The sequence below is a fragment of the Diorhabda carinulata genome, chromosome 2 (assembly GCF_026250575.1).
Source record: "Diorhabda carinulata isolate Delta chromosome 2, icDioCari1.1, whole genome shotgun sequence".
NCBI classification, from domain to species: Eukaryota; Metazoa; Arthropoda; class Insecta; order Coleoptera; family Chrysomelidae; genus Diorhabda; species Diorhabda carinulata.
In genome coordinates this window covers 31,963,794-31,980,948 of record NC_079461.1, presented here as the reverse complement: position 1 = coordinate 31,980,948, position 17,155 = coordinate 31,963,794, and the positions used below count along the sequence as shown (strand labels likewise).

At 32.9% G+C, this 17,155-nt stretch overlaps 1 protein-coding gene across 1 annotated transcript in view; it reads left to right on the top strand.

Moving 5' to 3' along the window:
• LOC130902726 (sodium-dependent transporter bedraggled) overlaps positions 1–17,155 on the top strand; it is an 80,160-nt gene that overhangs the window by 55,162 nt on the left and 7,843 nt on the right. The window contains exons 5-8 of the mRNA XM_057814990.1: positions 15,532–15,968; positions 16,107–16,441; positions 16,668–16,890; positions 16,950–17,107. Of these exons, the coding sequence (XP_057670973.1) occupies positions 15,532–15,968; positions 16,107–16,441; positions 16,668–16,890; positions 16,950–17,107 (1,153 nt within the window). The remainder of the gene's footprint in view (positions 1–15,531; positions 15,969–16,106; positions 16,442–16,667; positions 16,891–16,949; positions 17,108–17,155) is intronic.

The following is a 17,155-nucleotide window of genomic DNA, read 5'->3' as shown; positions in this document are numbered from 1 at the left end:
ATATAAAATAATAAATAAACAATGGATATGAAAAGTGTTTTGATTAACGAAACAATTCTATTTTGTGCTGTCGATCCATTTTATAACGACAAGGTTTTGTGAATTATCATGTTTGTTTCAATGAAATGTTATTTCAAATATTCAGGGTAGAATTCAGTTACAACATAAAACAACTAGTTTTTCTTTATTTAATTAATCATTCGATTCGATAATGCTTTAAACATGAGATAAACATATCAATATTTGCAAAATAGATTAAAAAGTCATTGATACGAGCGGTAGTAAATTCGTCCTTTTGGTATGGTAAATTCAATCAAAGATATTTAGAATGCCATATTTGTACATGTGAACTCGGCCAGATTTTAAGATGTCAATTTAAAACAAAAAAAAACTGAATTGGATATTATTAAAATATTTAAATTGAGTAAGGAAAATTGAACAACTGTCAGGTACCTATATGTAAACTTTTCAAAACTGTCGAGATTCATACAAATACAATAACCTAACCTAATCTAACCTGAGATATAAAAATCTAGTTGGGGAAGTTTTTAACTATATAATTTTCGATTACCAGCTTGCCTCCTGTACCTGACACTTTTGAACCGAATTTACTAGTAAGGTAATTAATTTGGACGAATTTACATCCCCTATTGATACGATGAAAAAACACGAAGAAAACTTTGAAATATTGTCCCTCATTCAATTACAAACATCCTGAGCCGGAATCAACTAGAATATATTAAAGATGTGTAGGATTAAAAAAATAAGAATGATATAAAAATTTATCAACTACATCTTGAAGAGTCACTAATATTCTATTATTTTACGTAGCCACCAACCAAGATGTGGCACCGCAGCCCCTCGGCATCCTCAAAACGCTATTCTGCGGTAGGAATTTTATAATCACTAGTTAAAAGGTCGGGACTATAGGGTGGATGTCATATAAAAACGAAATTTTTCATTTTCGTTACTTTTAAACTGTTGGTAGTAACAAGTGGTAGTGACTGTTGGTAGTGACAGTTTAACACTATTGTTCATTGCGGCACCACGTTCTAGAAAATCCATCAGAATTTGAACTGCAACATTTCTACTAACGAACCTTCGTATCTACAATTGATTTAAATTGTTGATTGGTCCTTTTTTGTCTATTAAACTTAAAACAATAAAAGTTAATAATTGAGATGTTCTTGTGATAAATAATATTTCAATCCAATTTAATGTTTATCTGTAGAAACATGCTGCAAACAAATCAAATCTTGAGAATACGTAATTCAAAAATACAGTGGATGTATGATTTATCAACGAAGAAAGGAAGAAGCGATATAAAAATTTGTGGTAATCATCATGATATAAGACTATATGACTTGTCCTTTGTAAAAACAGGACAATACCTACAGAAGTACCGAGAAATTTCAGTTATGAATCATTTGATAGCAGCCGGGTAGTCTTATTGTCCAGGTCAGTCTTAAAATTTTTTCTTCAGATGTTTTAATGGTAGTTTTTGACTGATTTAATAACTATGTATAAACCACTGACCTACCAAATTTCAATTTTATCTGTTAGAATACAGAATTTCGAATTAGTCTAAAAATAATATTCACAAAAACACTATTGAAACGAATTTGAATTTTCTGCTTTCCACTTTCAATTCTTTGTGAGTTTATTTGTCAAATTTTTTTATTTCAATGATGTTTCGACTGTGGAGTCCTGGACCTAAGAAATAGTGATCGTGTACCAAGGATGTTGTTAGAACGATATTGTTCAAATCGATGCAACGAATCGATGAAATATTTGTGAAGATTGATGATTCACTGGAATTGGAAAAGAAATATACCACACACGATTTATCTCTAACTGTAAATTAGTTATAAGTTTGTCGAAATAAACTGGGCTTCAAACGGTCCCGCATTCTTTCAAGTGCCAGACAGTTTTCGGGATGGAACGAGGGTCGGCATCTGGTTTATTGCATGATGAAAAAATCGTAAATAAACGGTCATGTTTTGCTGTAAGCTGTCTTAAAACATAATAGAGTGACAGTTACTTCACATGATTTATACTTATTTGTTGTAAAAATTACGTGGCTGCTCGAAATATCAATTTGTAACTGAACCTTTTCAATTCCTAAACATACCTCATATCTATAAAGAAAAAGTGAAGGTCAACACAGTTGCTGACCATCTGTGTGGATGTACACAAAAGATAAAAAGCTATTTGGGGCTTTGGCAACATCTGTATGGGATTCATAAGAGTTTGTTGAAAATCATCCAATAAAAACAGTTTCTATTTATTATTATTATTTGAAGTTGCTTTTTCGCTTGATTTTCTTGTCCTCGAGGACGTGTTTTTCATTTTTAATCTTCCTGTTAGTTTACTGCAATTTGATTTCTTCTTTTCTTTTGTATACTAAACTACGTTTTAAATTCAAGGGTGGGAAGGAGACAAATCATCTCTAGCCCCTGATAAAATCCACTCTATGTTGCACTAAATTAATGTAAACATTGAAATCCATTTCATTTGAATTCAACCCACTTTTGGGTAAATAAGAATATGATATGAAGTAAGAAATAGGAATATAACTGTTTCATGTAGAAAAAATAATAGAATAATATAATAAAAGAACATAACAAAAAACGTGTTTACATTGTAAATGCATCAATTACATTTTCTTCGGATTAACAGTAATTTTAAAAATATTAGATGAAGAAGTATCAGACAGAGACGGATTAACCTAGAAATTTGTACATAATAGTTGATAGTTTATTTATTGTGGTAACTATAATTGAGTGGTAACACTGATAAACAAACTAGATGAACAATTGAAAGTTTTCAATTTTTATTTGATGATACGTCAAATATAAAATTATTTCAAAGTTTTGTTTAAAAATACAAGGAAATGGGCGAAGAACGAGGTGAAGAATTTAATTACACACCTCGAAAATTACGTAAAGAGACAGAAGAGGCCATAAATATTTTGCTTCGCGCACGGTTTACGATTTCGTTTACTAAATTTTTTACCTGAAAACATTTTTGCAAAGTTGTGAACCTAAAATTTTCAAATTTTTCAAATCTCCCTTCTTTCTTCCATAATGAATCTAACACCTGTTCCCTCTTCGATATCTTTCCTCAACCTAGCTCTAGATTTTCACTCCACCACTTTCGTGGTCAAATTCTAGTCCGTGTTCCAATTGGAGATTTTTGTCATTCGACTTATACGTTGGTTTCATTGTTTTTTATGCTGTGATACATGATGTTTTCGCTTCTTTTCCGGTCTTTGGTTTTCCCGAGATGCGCCTGAGAAACTGCATTTCTGTGGTCTCCAAGAGCTGTTTCTGGTTTTGTTTCTGATTCATAGATCATTAAAGGTCTGATTGTCGCTTTCTAAAATCGTGCCATTATTTCTTGTCTTAGGTTCCGCCATACTGCGTTGTGAAGACATTATTGCTCTAGCTACTTGTCCCCCTGGTATTTGAATTCTTGAGTTCTAATTTTCATCTGATGGGCTCTTTTCTTGTTGCCATGCATGTTTTTTTCAGTCGAAATAGTCATATTATATGGGTTTCCTAGATTAAAGATATAATCGGATAGCACAGAATTTTTATTTTTTTGTTATTCCGTAACCTTTGCCTAGTCGCATCTTTTTTATGATTTCATCCATTATTATGATGAATAACATGATTTTGTTTGTTGTCTGTCTACTGTAATACGGTCAAAAGCTTTTGTGAGGTCAATGATGCATAGGAATGCTGGTTTATATTTTATTCTATGGATTTTTTAACCAATTGGCGTAGGATGAATACTGCATCTAGGAACCATCTTCCTGATCTGAATCCTTGGTACTCGTCTTCTAGTATTGTGATCGAGTTAATTTTGTTGCTGATAACTTTTGTAACGAGTTTCAATTTCAACTTTATCTCTCTGTAGTCAACCGGTTCTCGTTTATCTCTTCTTTAAAGTAGCAGAATTTTTTGGATAAGATTTGTAAGTACTTGTGTGAGATGTTGGCCACCGTACTTCAGTAGTTCATTATGGACTCCATCCTGTCCTGGAATTTTTTGTTTTTTAATATCATCAGGGCTTGGTCGACTTTTTGAATGGTGACTTCGACGTTATTCCTTATGCGCGGTATGTTGCTTTTCTTAGTACTACCTTCTCCTTTTCAAACATGTTTTGTGTAATAAATTTTGGTAGGTATGCCAATAGGGACCTAATGAAGATTGTCCAGTTTGTTTTTTTAAAAACGGCGATGAACATTTTAAGAAATAGTGAAAAAGACAGATAGAGGCAGCGGTGCATTAAGTGGAACTATAAAAATGAAAAAAATATCGAGTTCTAATTTGAGATAGGGTAACTTCAACTCTTATATAATATGATTTGATGAAAAAGAGCGTTACCACAGATAATTCCGCCCTCGTAATTATCGATTCTTTGCACTACTAACTTAGTAGTGCCACACTTTCATTGCCGCCAGTACGGTCGTCGAAGTAGTAACACAAAGAGAACGATCGTCCATCTAGTAGGACAGGTCACCGATCTCGAGCGGTAACGGTGTGTATTTCCTCGGCACTGATGAAGGTACCAATGGTATCAGCAGTACTCTTCCGCTCTTCGACGACCATGATGCGCGAAATTCTCTGACATTTGTTTGTGTTTGAAGTGCAACGATTTTTATTACACGGAATACTCATGGTGTTGTTTCATTTGTTTTCTAAGTAAGTTGGTTCTAGAAAATTGACGGCTTGTTAATCATTTTCTGAAACTTCCATTTTATAAAACTTAAAATTTATTAGTTTTATTATATTTTATAATTTTTATAATGTATTGTTATTTACTTTTATCGAGGAAAGGAATAATGTTCGTATCCAGACTCTTAATTGTCGGTGTGATAATTATCATTACTACAATTTTTCTTAATGTACTGGTATTACAATTTCGAAAGTATTTACTTGAATGTTTGCCAAAAAATGAGTTATATAATCCTTTGTTCATTATTAGATTAACTGACAACATACACAAAGGATATTTATTCCAATAACGTAATACAATTTTTTCGAAACACTTTCGAAATATACACATCAATTGATATAACATAGTTAAGAAAATAGTCACAGAACATTTATGTTCAATTAAATTTGCAGACATTGAACAAAACTTGGCGATCAGACAACTTCAATGACTCGAGAAAGCTTGTTATTAAGGTTTTGAATAGTTAATTGAGAAATATTTGCCAATAACTCTTATAAAATACTTGGCATAGGTACAAGATTCCAACAATCTCTATAAAACATCCCATTCTGATTTATTGGATGTAAGTCATGCTGACGTGGTGGCCACTCTATGATCTGTTTATTAATTTCATTCAACTGCTCTATAACAATCTTTACAAAGTAAGTCCGAGCATTATCCTACATAAAATCTCTATTCAATTTTTCGCATAACTCAATCGGGTGTAGGTTGAGCGACTATGACGACGAAATCATTACTTTCAGTATATTTGTCTCTCGAGGCTCGGCTCGAGGAATGGTTGGGATCGTTGGATAAATTATCTGTCGATCAGGGTACAGTACTACATTTTTCTTTAATATTTTTATACTTACATTCAAAATCCTTCTTATTTTCACCAGTTCTCCAGTTGACCTTCCTCTAAAACAACTCCCAGTTTCATGCGTCCAATTTTTATGTTATTTAGCCCACTTCAAAAGTCTTCAAACGAATTCTCTTTACTGTCACTCTTCCAAAACGACCAGCTTCTCTCAATCCCTTTTTCACTGTAGAAGTACTTGAAGGCTGATATCTCTAGATCCGTGATTCATCCATCACATTTACTAATCAATATAATACGTTTATTTACAGCGGTTGTGGATTTTCGATGCCACCCTGAACGTTTTCTATGGCCTAAGCTCTTGGTGGATGCATATTTTTTCACGTTGTAGTCCACGGTACGTCCATGTTTTTTTAATTCAGCAGCACGGCTATTTTTGCCTAGAAGTTTCAACCGATAGTTCCTTGGTTTTATCCATTTGAAAAGTTACAAGTCTGAATTTGCGAGAACGAAAATAATCGAATACTAACTAATATTAACAGAATTAATACAAACATATGTCATCGCAATCACCGAAGAAATATAAAAATGCTCTAGTATCAAGTATTATTTTAAAATTTAATGAATGTATTACGAATGGGCAAAAACTTTTGACTTGTAGTGTTTATTGGAATAGACACTGTCGCTTGGGACATTGGACATGGGACAAGGAATCAACAACGTTTTATTATATCAAATTTACTTCTTTTTGGCCTTCAATTATCTTTTGAAACAATAAATGCTTGATAAATTAATAGAGGAATCCTTTTTTCCGCTAACCTATCTCAACAAAATCTGTTCTACCGTTTTTTTTTTTTCGTTATTGTTTTCGTTTTGTATTATATTCATGATTCAAACTGTATTCGTAATCAACCAGATGGTGAAGAATATCTAGTTTGACTATGTCAACAACAATAATCATGTGTTCATTGTAATGACAATGTTGATGTCGAAGATATAATTATTATACCAGTACCATCTGTTATAGTTCTGTTACTTCGCAGTCAGTAAAACTATGTTGTACGGTTTTGAACCGTTAGTACTTTTTAAAATGATTAATGAATTATTTCTATCATATTCCACGACCTCTATATAAAGCACCGTTACCAGTATATATAATTAATTGTAAAAAAATTAACAAACAAAAAATATTCCATATATTTTGTTAATCAGTTGAATCATTATAATTTTTCAATAAACTTTTAACGGCGAATTGTTCCAAAAACTGGTATAAATTTTTTGTTGGATATGTTCGTTTATTACTATATCAAAATTTCAATTAAGTTTGAGAACGAATTCAAAAGATTCAGAAATTGAACAGATACGTACGAGGCGAGAAAGAAAGCAGAATTTCCATTTAGATACTTTAATATAAGTATCTAATTAATCCCCGTCTATTCCCGGATTAAATTACAAGCCCAAATGTCTGCTTTCTTGAAAATTTCTATTGTACCTCAACGATTTTCCTCAAAATAAATATTTCGTTTAATTGGTATCCCAAGCGAAGTCAAACTAAAAAAATCATCCCTACATTTAATGGACACTTTCTCGTGAAACATGTACGAGGATGATCCAAGACGTACAACAAGGCACAACAAAGAAAACATCAAAAAATTTGGAAATAAGTATATTTATTTTTCAACGCAATCTCCTTTTAGCTCCATACCTTTTCCCAGCGATGTTTAATAAGTTCCATACATTTTTTATAATAATAATCGTAAAACCCCTCGAAATTAACTGCCGACGTCACCTTTTCATTTCTGGAAAATTTTTGACCACCGAGCCATTTTTCCAAGTTTGAGAAGATAACCCGAAGGGGCTAAATCTGAGGGATAGTGTATATGAGGCAGCAATTCGAACTTTAATTGATTAATTTTGGCCATTGCAATATCGGATTTGTGAGGTCGTGCATTGTCTTAAAGAAACAACACTTTCTTCTTAGCCAAATGGGGCCGTTTTTTCTTGATTTTTTCACTCAAACAATGCAATAAGTTCGCATAATACTCGCCGTTAATAGTTTTTCCTTTTCTAAGATAGTCAATGAAAATTATCCCACGTGCTTCCCAAATAACCGACGCCACGACCTTGTCTGCAAATGGAACGGTCTTTCCCTTCTTTGTAGCCGGTTCTCCCTTTTCAGTCCATTGTTTTGATTGTTCTTTTGTTTCGGGTGTGAAGTGATGGACAAAAGTTCATCCATGGGTATGGAAGGGCGCAAAAATTCAGCTTTATTTCTATGAAACATTGCCAAACACTCGACAATCATCCAGCACCCTTTATGGATATTCAACAGTCTTCACTTTATTTATTGTTTGTAACGAAGGAGCTTTTGTTTTGATTTAATTGCTTTGAGTCGCTGTTGATTTTATTATCAAATAATTAACCCTATCAAGCGACAATCAGTTTTAACATTTCTTTTTTCGAAAACTATTAATTCGTCGTTGAAATTCAGCCACCACAAAAGTTTCAATAGATAGATCTAATATTCACTTTTTTTGGAAATTGGTAGTATTGTAGCTGCAGCGGGTCCACCGGATCCAGCAAAATTTGGAAAGTGATCTATCAAACAAAAAAGTTTTGGAACCAATGATTTATTAAATTACTTATTGGAGTGGGATTCTGCATGTCAGCAACTAATCTAACCAAGAATAATTTCGTATCACCTAGCGGAACTTTGACTATCGTTATCTTTGCTTCCAATAATCTTATTACAACTTTTTTTCGAAATGCATGTCTTTGACCGCGGATCATCCTGACTACATCCGAGATGGAGGAGGATTGCGTCGGTTATTCGTTTTGAAAACACGTTTTCTCGACGAATACGTGTTTCATAACAGTCACAACTGTCTAAAACATGAACATACTCCGTTTAAATCTTTTTCGACACCGTTGCCAGACTAATGCCAATTTTTCGAGAGCAATGCCTGACTCTTTATTAATAAGGATTGGAGAAAGTCCCTATATAAATTCAGTTTGAACGACCGTCTTTCTAATTTGAAAAGAACAACTTTTTTAGGAACATTTCGTCTATATTTGCAAATAATATCAATTTGTTGGTGTTGTTTTTACTATATGTGCCGCATAATTAACGACATTTCAAAGTGTCTACTTCCTACAATTTCAATATCTACAATTGTTTACGAGCAAAAATGGAAGAGATATCGGTGCACTAAGCTGTGTTTGCAAGTTTCAGCTGAATTCAGAGAATTTTCTTTTTCATTTTTCGTCCGTATTTTCCCGGAATAAATAAGGAATTCCTGACATACCCTACATCAAAGCGACGTAACACGCCAGGTTTATAGATTCCTTTTGAATTTCGATATTCAAATAAAGCGATCTAAGAAATGATCTCCCATATGACGATCCATCAGCTTTTCTGTTTATAAAGTAGTAGCAAAATCATCCGGATCTTATCACGAATAACATATCAGGATATTTGTATTTTCACACGTCTCGGTCATTTTGTAGCACTTTTTAACGTATTATGATTGTAAAATTTATCACGTAGTTTCAGTTTGAACCTCATAATATCCCATAATAAACAAACAACTGAAACGACTGTTGTCTACGCTTGTATATAAAGTACACATGAAATTAACAAGGAACTTTCCACATTTCTTTCATTTACATTTCAAGAATACTATAACGGCTTCAGGATCGTTTGAGCAAAATAGCCGGATATTATTAATTGTTTTCAATTTTCAAGTATTATCGTATATTGTATAAAATATATTAAACACGCTTTTTTTTCAAAATGAAATGCCCTAATAAAAACATCTGCTCAAATTTTTTTATTATAATATAATTTAATACAATTAATGGTTACCAAAAAATCAGATCAGAGTTTTACTGGAGAATTACTCCAAGTCTAAGATAATCCAAAAGATGGATTACTATATTAGATAAGAAGTCCAAGGAACTTCTCGAGATGTCTAAAAATGACACCGCCTTATCAAATTCGACCTTAGCCATGATGGAGGACCACAATGTCCTTCCTACTTCATTAAAAGGATTAGTTAACTCGAAGGAGTACTGCTAGAAGTGGGACTAAAAGCATCCGAACAAATAGCCTCGTTGAAAAGGAATCTACGTATTTTGGAGGCAAAACAATGAGATGCAGAGCTGTATAACAAAAATAATGAGACTACATTTCCTTTATCTTTAGTATTTCAAACAACAATGTTGTTTCTCTTAAAGTAATCCTGTTGGGAAGCTGAATACCAGCAGAGTTGTTGGTAAAAATCTTATTATTTTACCGATAATTACTGAAATACATTAAAATGGATTTATAGGCCTATTTTAATCGGTTGCATCTGTAAAATGCTAAAAATTTTTAGGGGGACTTTAGTCACGAAAGATTCATTTAGACCTACTAAAATGGGGCAAATTAGGGAAATTTTCACTGACTTAACTATAGGAGGGCGTAGCAAAGAAAAGATTAACTGGCCGGTCCTCATGGAATGAGTATTTTTGAAAATTATGTCCTTTTAAGACATGCTGTATTACAAGAATTCAAATCAGGAAGGTCGTGTTACAATTGTGAGATGTTTCGACACTATTTTGGTACAAATCTTCTGTCAAAATTTTATGTATAGTGGAAGTTTTCAAATTTAACTGTTCTCTCGTCGTCAATCTTGTCAAGCAACGGTCTGATATCAAACGTCTGCCTCGCTTTTGTGTAGAATCAAGTGAAAAAAAATCTTTCAGCATCATTTTCAAAATTTCTCCAGTCTCAATAACATATTTCTACCCGAGGAAAAAATTATGTGAAAAACAAACCAATTTTGGCAGTGGCAATGAAGAGAGGTTAGAATACGTCGTACATTTTAATTCCATATATAAAATAATCGCTTGAGAAGCAATAAAGTTATTAAAAAATATTGTATTATAGTATAAATTTTATTGCCGATGATTAATTGTTAATAAATAAGGGGATATATAAGAAACAAGGTCAAACCGACACTAGGAAATGTATTGAGAAACCTGGTAAACTTGACACAGAAAATTTTTACGCAGAACCGGTACCAGATTATAATATTAACATTTGTTTTATTATTCTTACTTCTCTGCTCCTCTTAAGTACTCAGCATATACTGTTTACTACCACTACATTAACACGCACAATCCGTCTGACCACGTTTCGATAACACAACTCATCTTCTTCAGTTAAGTATTCCTTAGCAATTGGGACTTCAGTAGATATTTTTTATTTTAATTAGTTTCCCATTAACATTTTATGCCTTGTTCAATTTTAGACCAGTATTTTTGTAGTAGTCATTCTTATCTTCTTAATAAGGCTGACAATTTATGTAATGTTAATAATTTGTTAGTGACTAGATAAAAATGTTTATAATTTTTTCTATTTAATGATTTTCTGATTTATGGTTTTGGAGATGTTTAACGAAACTGAAAAGGGCGAAGAATTCTATCTTATAGGACATATCTAAACGTTACCATTTCTTTTTTTAATTTTTTTGGCCTTTCCAAATTAAAGTTGGATCTATTAACACGTTTGGCAACAAAACACTGTTCCCTGCGCCCAAAAACCATTTTGTATCCTTGTGGATCCAAGAAAAGATAAAGGGAAAATTTAAATTGAAATAGAAGTGCAAAAAAATGATGTTTTTTGTGTTTACCGCTAAAATTTTCCCCATGACCTAGAGCAATCCTGTGGTTTATTCGAAATAAATCTTCATTATATTTCTTTTAAGGTTAACCCTACGTGCAGTATAGAAAAACGGAATTTTGTTTGCTTTTTTATCTTTTGAATGATGATTTATGCTTTTATGTACAGTGTATAAAAATGTGTGATATATTTTGAAAAATATTATGAGATCAAGGTAAAGGTAGCAAAAAAATTTAAACAAATATTATACGAATTATGCTAAGAAAAAAACAAGGTTTTTTGTTTCACAATGGAGCTGAAGATCATATAAAAAAATCAAATGGTAGTAGGGTAATATTTCAAAAACCCAGGACGGTCCAAATAAACTTTGGAACATATTTGGACTTGGACGTGGAACCGCACCGAGGATCAACGTGTTAAACACATCTAAAATTGAATACAGCTAACGCTAAATCCGGCCCTGTGATATTTTTCGCACTATAGTGTATATATCCGGTGAAACTACCTTCCACTAACACATGTGTCAGTTCCTACTCATTAACATTTTTTTAGTTCCTGGTTTTAAGTATGATTTAAATTATATGTTGCACCGTACGATTTAGCATTGAATAAATGATTTATAAACTATGGTCTACTTTGAAATTAAGAAATAAACATGTATCAAGGACATTTCTTATACAGATGTGTATACTAGCATCCGTATTTGTAAAACATACCTTCACAAAAAATACAATTTGATAATATCAATTGAAACACATGGAGCCATATTCATCTGAAGTTTTTTTGTGGAAAGTACCGTTTCCTCTCAATACTCTATTACTGTGTAACTTTAGTTTTTAGCTCGATATTTAGAAATTTTCAACGCTGCCACGATTTTCGACATAATAGATTCCGGATATTGTTATAGGATATTATATATTATTGGAATCTCATTCACTCATTATCGATCAGTATCAAACCAAAAGTTGGAAGGTCTACGTCGACAACTGCTCCGTACATTTTGGTTTCCGTAAAGGTTCCGTTAAAGTACAAACAACTCGGGAAATATTTATAGAGAAAGGACAAGTGACACGAATGAAATTTTGTGAAAATAAAAACGAAAACTAGTTCAAATCAGCAACGCTTGGTAATTGGTCGTGAGCATTGCTTTAACGAATGCCAGGCGTAATGGTAATCGCTAGAAATCGAAAGACAGATTGGTTGAAATCAATCAATACTTTTACCTTAATGGTAATTAACATACTGTACAAAACCAGGTCTATTGAGTAAAACACTACCTTCATTTCCTTATTAGGATGCACCCAGAATTCCTGTTTAAGAATTACTTTGGAAAAGCGCATTTCTCTTATCTTGCTATAAACATATCCTTGATTCTGTTGTCTCACCTACTACTAGTGTTCTGTTGACTCTCAAGGGTAAATCTTCCTACTTCTTGATATTGTCCTGAAGCTGTGCCTTTCATCTTTCTAGCAATCTAGGGAATACCGATATTCCCTAAGCAACTGCTTTGAGTTCCGGTCTGCCTAGTCATCTACACTTTTGATGAGCTTATGGATCCATTGTCTACTGATTTTACTACTCCATATATTCTGCCACCTCCAGAGGATTTGTTTCTTCTTTCTTTATCGCTTCTCTTGTTTCTTCTCTGTTCTGCGGAAAGAAATCCTTATCTTTTCTTCTAGAATCGTGCCTGAAATCATCTTAACGAAAGGAGCCGGTGCTGTATAGTCTCAAATTGCATTGGTTCAACTCATAGCACAGTATAGCTTCGGTGGTACTGATGCGGCCTTATTCGACTGCTTTTTGAAACGTCATCCTGATGTCTAATCTCACTTCTAAGTTATGATGGTTCGACGAAGTTTTGTTTCACAATTTCGGTACGAATGAACAACAGCAGTGAAACAAACTTTGAAATTTAAGATATGTGATGGAATTCCACACGAGTTTATGGTATAGTTGCTTGGCATTTGGTTTGTCATCTACAACTCTGTCTTATATTGTTAAAATATCGAAGAGAAAACCTACACATTACCATTTAAAGTTGGATCAAAGATGAATCATATAATAATAACATAGCGGAAACCATGAAATGATGACTGAATACAGTCTAATTTCTATTGCGACTTACCGTGAAACCTACAGAAAAAAAACACTTAAAACTATACCATTATAACGGATAAGAATTTACCGAATATTCTTTTTAGAATAGAATAGAATATAAACATGTCGAGGTAGAATTTTTTAAGTGTAACATTGAAGCAACATACTTATGAATTTGGCAATGCAATAACGGACCAAGTCCAACATATTAAAGCGTCAAATAATGGATTAGATAAATGGCTTCATTTATTTGTTAGGATACAAAAGTGGTGTAACCTATTTAGAAGTGAATTTTTTTTACTTATGCAAACTATTTCGAAATTAACATCAGCTTTATTAGATTATTTGTACCGATTGGTGTACGGAGATTATTAAATACATCTCAACCACTAAGCCACTTCATCTTAACATTGGTAGTAGAAATTTGATGGTTTGCTTCATCAGTCTACAGCAATTGGAATTGATTTTCTTTCTACTCTTAGGTATATAGAAGTGAGGATGAAATTTTTCAGCTTAATCTACCAAACCAAATCTTGCAAATGAAGCATTTATGAATAGGCGTTAACCAAAAAATGTTTGCTTATTTGAGTTCAATGTCATAAAATGTTTGATATAAAACAAAACCTCTTGTTTAGATTGGACTTCCTATATACCCGACTATAATTTTTTGTGAGGACCCGATAAGGACCTTATCAGGTAATTCCGAATCCTGGTAAGGTATAGGTCAGAATAACCTGACAAGTACCTGATGAAGATATAACGCAGATCAGTAATGAGGTCCTGATCGGGTTCATCTTATACAGTCCTTTAGATGAAATAATAGATATATATATATTATTATGTTAACCATATTCAGAAATTTCTATGCACGCAAGGATTTAGATCTGGTTTAGATTGATATCAACTTGTCTTTATATTATTGACGAACTGCCTCTCTTGGAGTAGTTTACACTATAGTTTGATATCCAGTTCAACAGCCAAATGATTAAGCATTTCCTAAAAGTAAAATGAGAGTACTGAGAGATTGACATGATGAAAAATAATTTATAATAATAAAAAATAGTCTTTACCTAAGACAATCATGAGATTCCTCGCATGAACATGACCACAAAAGCCTGAAGAAAAATTAATTTATATACAAATGGGTGATCCGTGTGGATCTTATCAGAATAACTTGATAAGAAATATTATTTTTTTCAATAAGGTGATCCTGGGAGGCTCCTTATATGGACATGAACAGGGAAACCTGATAGAACATTAGTTTATTTTAAATAGGATTATCCTGAAGCGTTCCTAATGTGGACCCCGTCTGTAGAACCTAATAAGAAATAGTCTTTACTTTACTAAGACAATCATGAGAGATTCCTTGCATGAACATGACCATGAAAGCCTAAAGAAAAATTATTTTCAAACAAATGGGTGATCCTAGTATGGATCTTGTCAGGATAACTTGATAAAAGGCTTTATATAGACATGAATAGATAGAACATTAGTTTATTTTTTATGGGATTATCCTGATGCGTTCCTAGCGTGGACCTCGTCAGTTTTGGCCTGATAAAGTTAACCTTGTTTAATCTTATAAGGTCATTATGATGTTTAATGGAAATGAGAGGCATTAGTTAAAGTTTTCACAAAATTCTAAAATCAAGTGAATTACAAATGAATCTGTAAAAAGAGAAAGATATCTTCTTGGATTACTTTTCTCTTGACAGTAACGTGATTTATTTATTAACAGAACTTATCTGAGAATAATTTAAGTTCATTTATCTTAGCGTCTGTTCCTAGTCTGTCCTAGACGCACATCAAATAATTGGAAGCAAACTAAGTTTGGTCCGCTTTGCTTCTCTGTAGTTCCCCGAAATACATCAAGGCAAAACGGACTATCTATAATATCAGGTTTTTGTGAATCACCGAGTTAAAGTTTTTTGGGTTAATATGAAATTACCATATGTTAATATAATAAAAGAATTTATATTGTCCTCAACGTAAATAAGTGAATAAACTTTGTCAACGGAAATAGATAGAAAGTATATAAATAGAATTTTAATTTAAGATGTTTTTTCGTGATAGTGAATGTAAAATAATAAGGACGCAAGTGTCGTAACACTAAACATCATGTTACTTTAGATTGCAACGTGCATTATTGAAATTGTGGGGGAATGAGTGGATTAAAAAGTATAAAGATGATTGAGAAAACGATATTAATATGTTCTTCTTTTTGTTTCAGATCATGTGATAGAAACCGCCAGTCGGACATGCCAGAGGCACACAGTCCGTTAGGACATTGGCCTCACAGCCTTAGCTCCATGATGGCATGTCTTGGTTGTACTTTAGGTCTTTTCAACATTTCGCGATTCGCTATTCTCACTGTCCATTTTGGAGCTAATTTCATCTTCCAGTTCTGCTTTTTATCGCTTATTTTCGGCCTTCCGCTATTTACTCTTCAACTTTGCCTTGGGCAACAACTTGGAGCTGGAGTTATAGATATGTGGAGAATATCGCCGCTCTTCCAAGGAGTAGGGGTATCGTTACTGCTGGCTCAAGCGCTTTTAGGACTGTATAGTATTATCGGAGTGTCTTGGATGTTTGTGTTTTTTCGGGATTCATTCATTACGAAAGCCGATAGGTACCGATGGGCCGAGCCGTTTATTTATTATAGAAGGGGTTAGTATTCACTCATATAATTTCTATTCACAAGACCAATTCTCAAAGAACAAAGTTCTAGTGATCAAAAATGATTTAAAAGTATAGAAAAACTGATAGATTTGTCATTTTTTTTCTAATCTATTTATTTCTCCATAGATATAAATTCTGAAAATAGTACCTTTCAACTGACGCAAACACTCCCAGACTATTTCAATGGAGTAGTTCTTCAACGACATCACTTACCAAGTGGAAACTCATATGGTACCATCAAGTTTCAGCTGGCGTTCAATTTAGCTGTTGTATGGATGATAGTATTTGTATCTCTGAGCAAAGGATTAAGATCATATGGAAAAGTTATTTACGCTTTTACCTTACTACCAGTCTTCGGGACCTTTATTTTGTGTGCCAAAATCTTAGGTTTGATGCCACCGGAGTTTGTTAACGTAATCTTTCCAGAAACTTCATGGGGAGAATTTTTTCTCAATCCAAAGGTGGGAAATTCTTATTTTTGAATACCAAAAAAGTTTCTGATTCTTTATAGTAAAAGACATATCCAAAATTAAACAAGAAAAAGTGATTTCTAATTAGCTACATGCACCTCTTGTTTCGTACCAATTTCTTCTTAGTTTGCTGATGTCTTTTAAACTGATCAGAAACTTTTGACTTACTTTACTTAATGTCTTATTTCTTGGCTATTAATAATGTAATTACTTTTAGAGTTGGTTGGCTGCCAGTCAAGAAGTTTTTCTTACATGGGGTATGTTGGGAGCGGCTATAATGCAAATAGCATCACATAACAGACACAAACATTTACTTCAAAGAGATTCTAGTCTTGTAGCCGTTATAACTTTCACAATTTTATTGCTAGTAGCTTTCTTGGCAAACACCTGTGTTCAAATACTTAAAGCTTACGGGTACAGTTATATACCTGATTCTTTTGGTGAGTAAGATGAAGTTTTATGTAAGTTTTTTATTTGAAACTTCGTTATTTTGTTATAGAAAAAATGTCTTCGTATACATTTCTTCGATCTACAAAAGATCCTCTTCCTCCGAATTTGGCAAGTATTTCTATACGAAATATGGTTCATAATTCATTCGTATTGGGAGAGAAAGTTATAAAACCTTACATAGACTTTTCAGAAGAAAGTGGATATATGGTAAGTGAAACGATTGTGGTGATTATAGATGTAATAAATTACAACTAT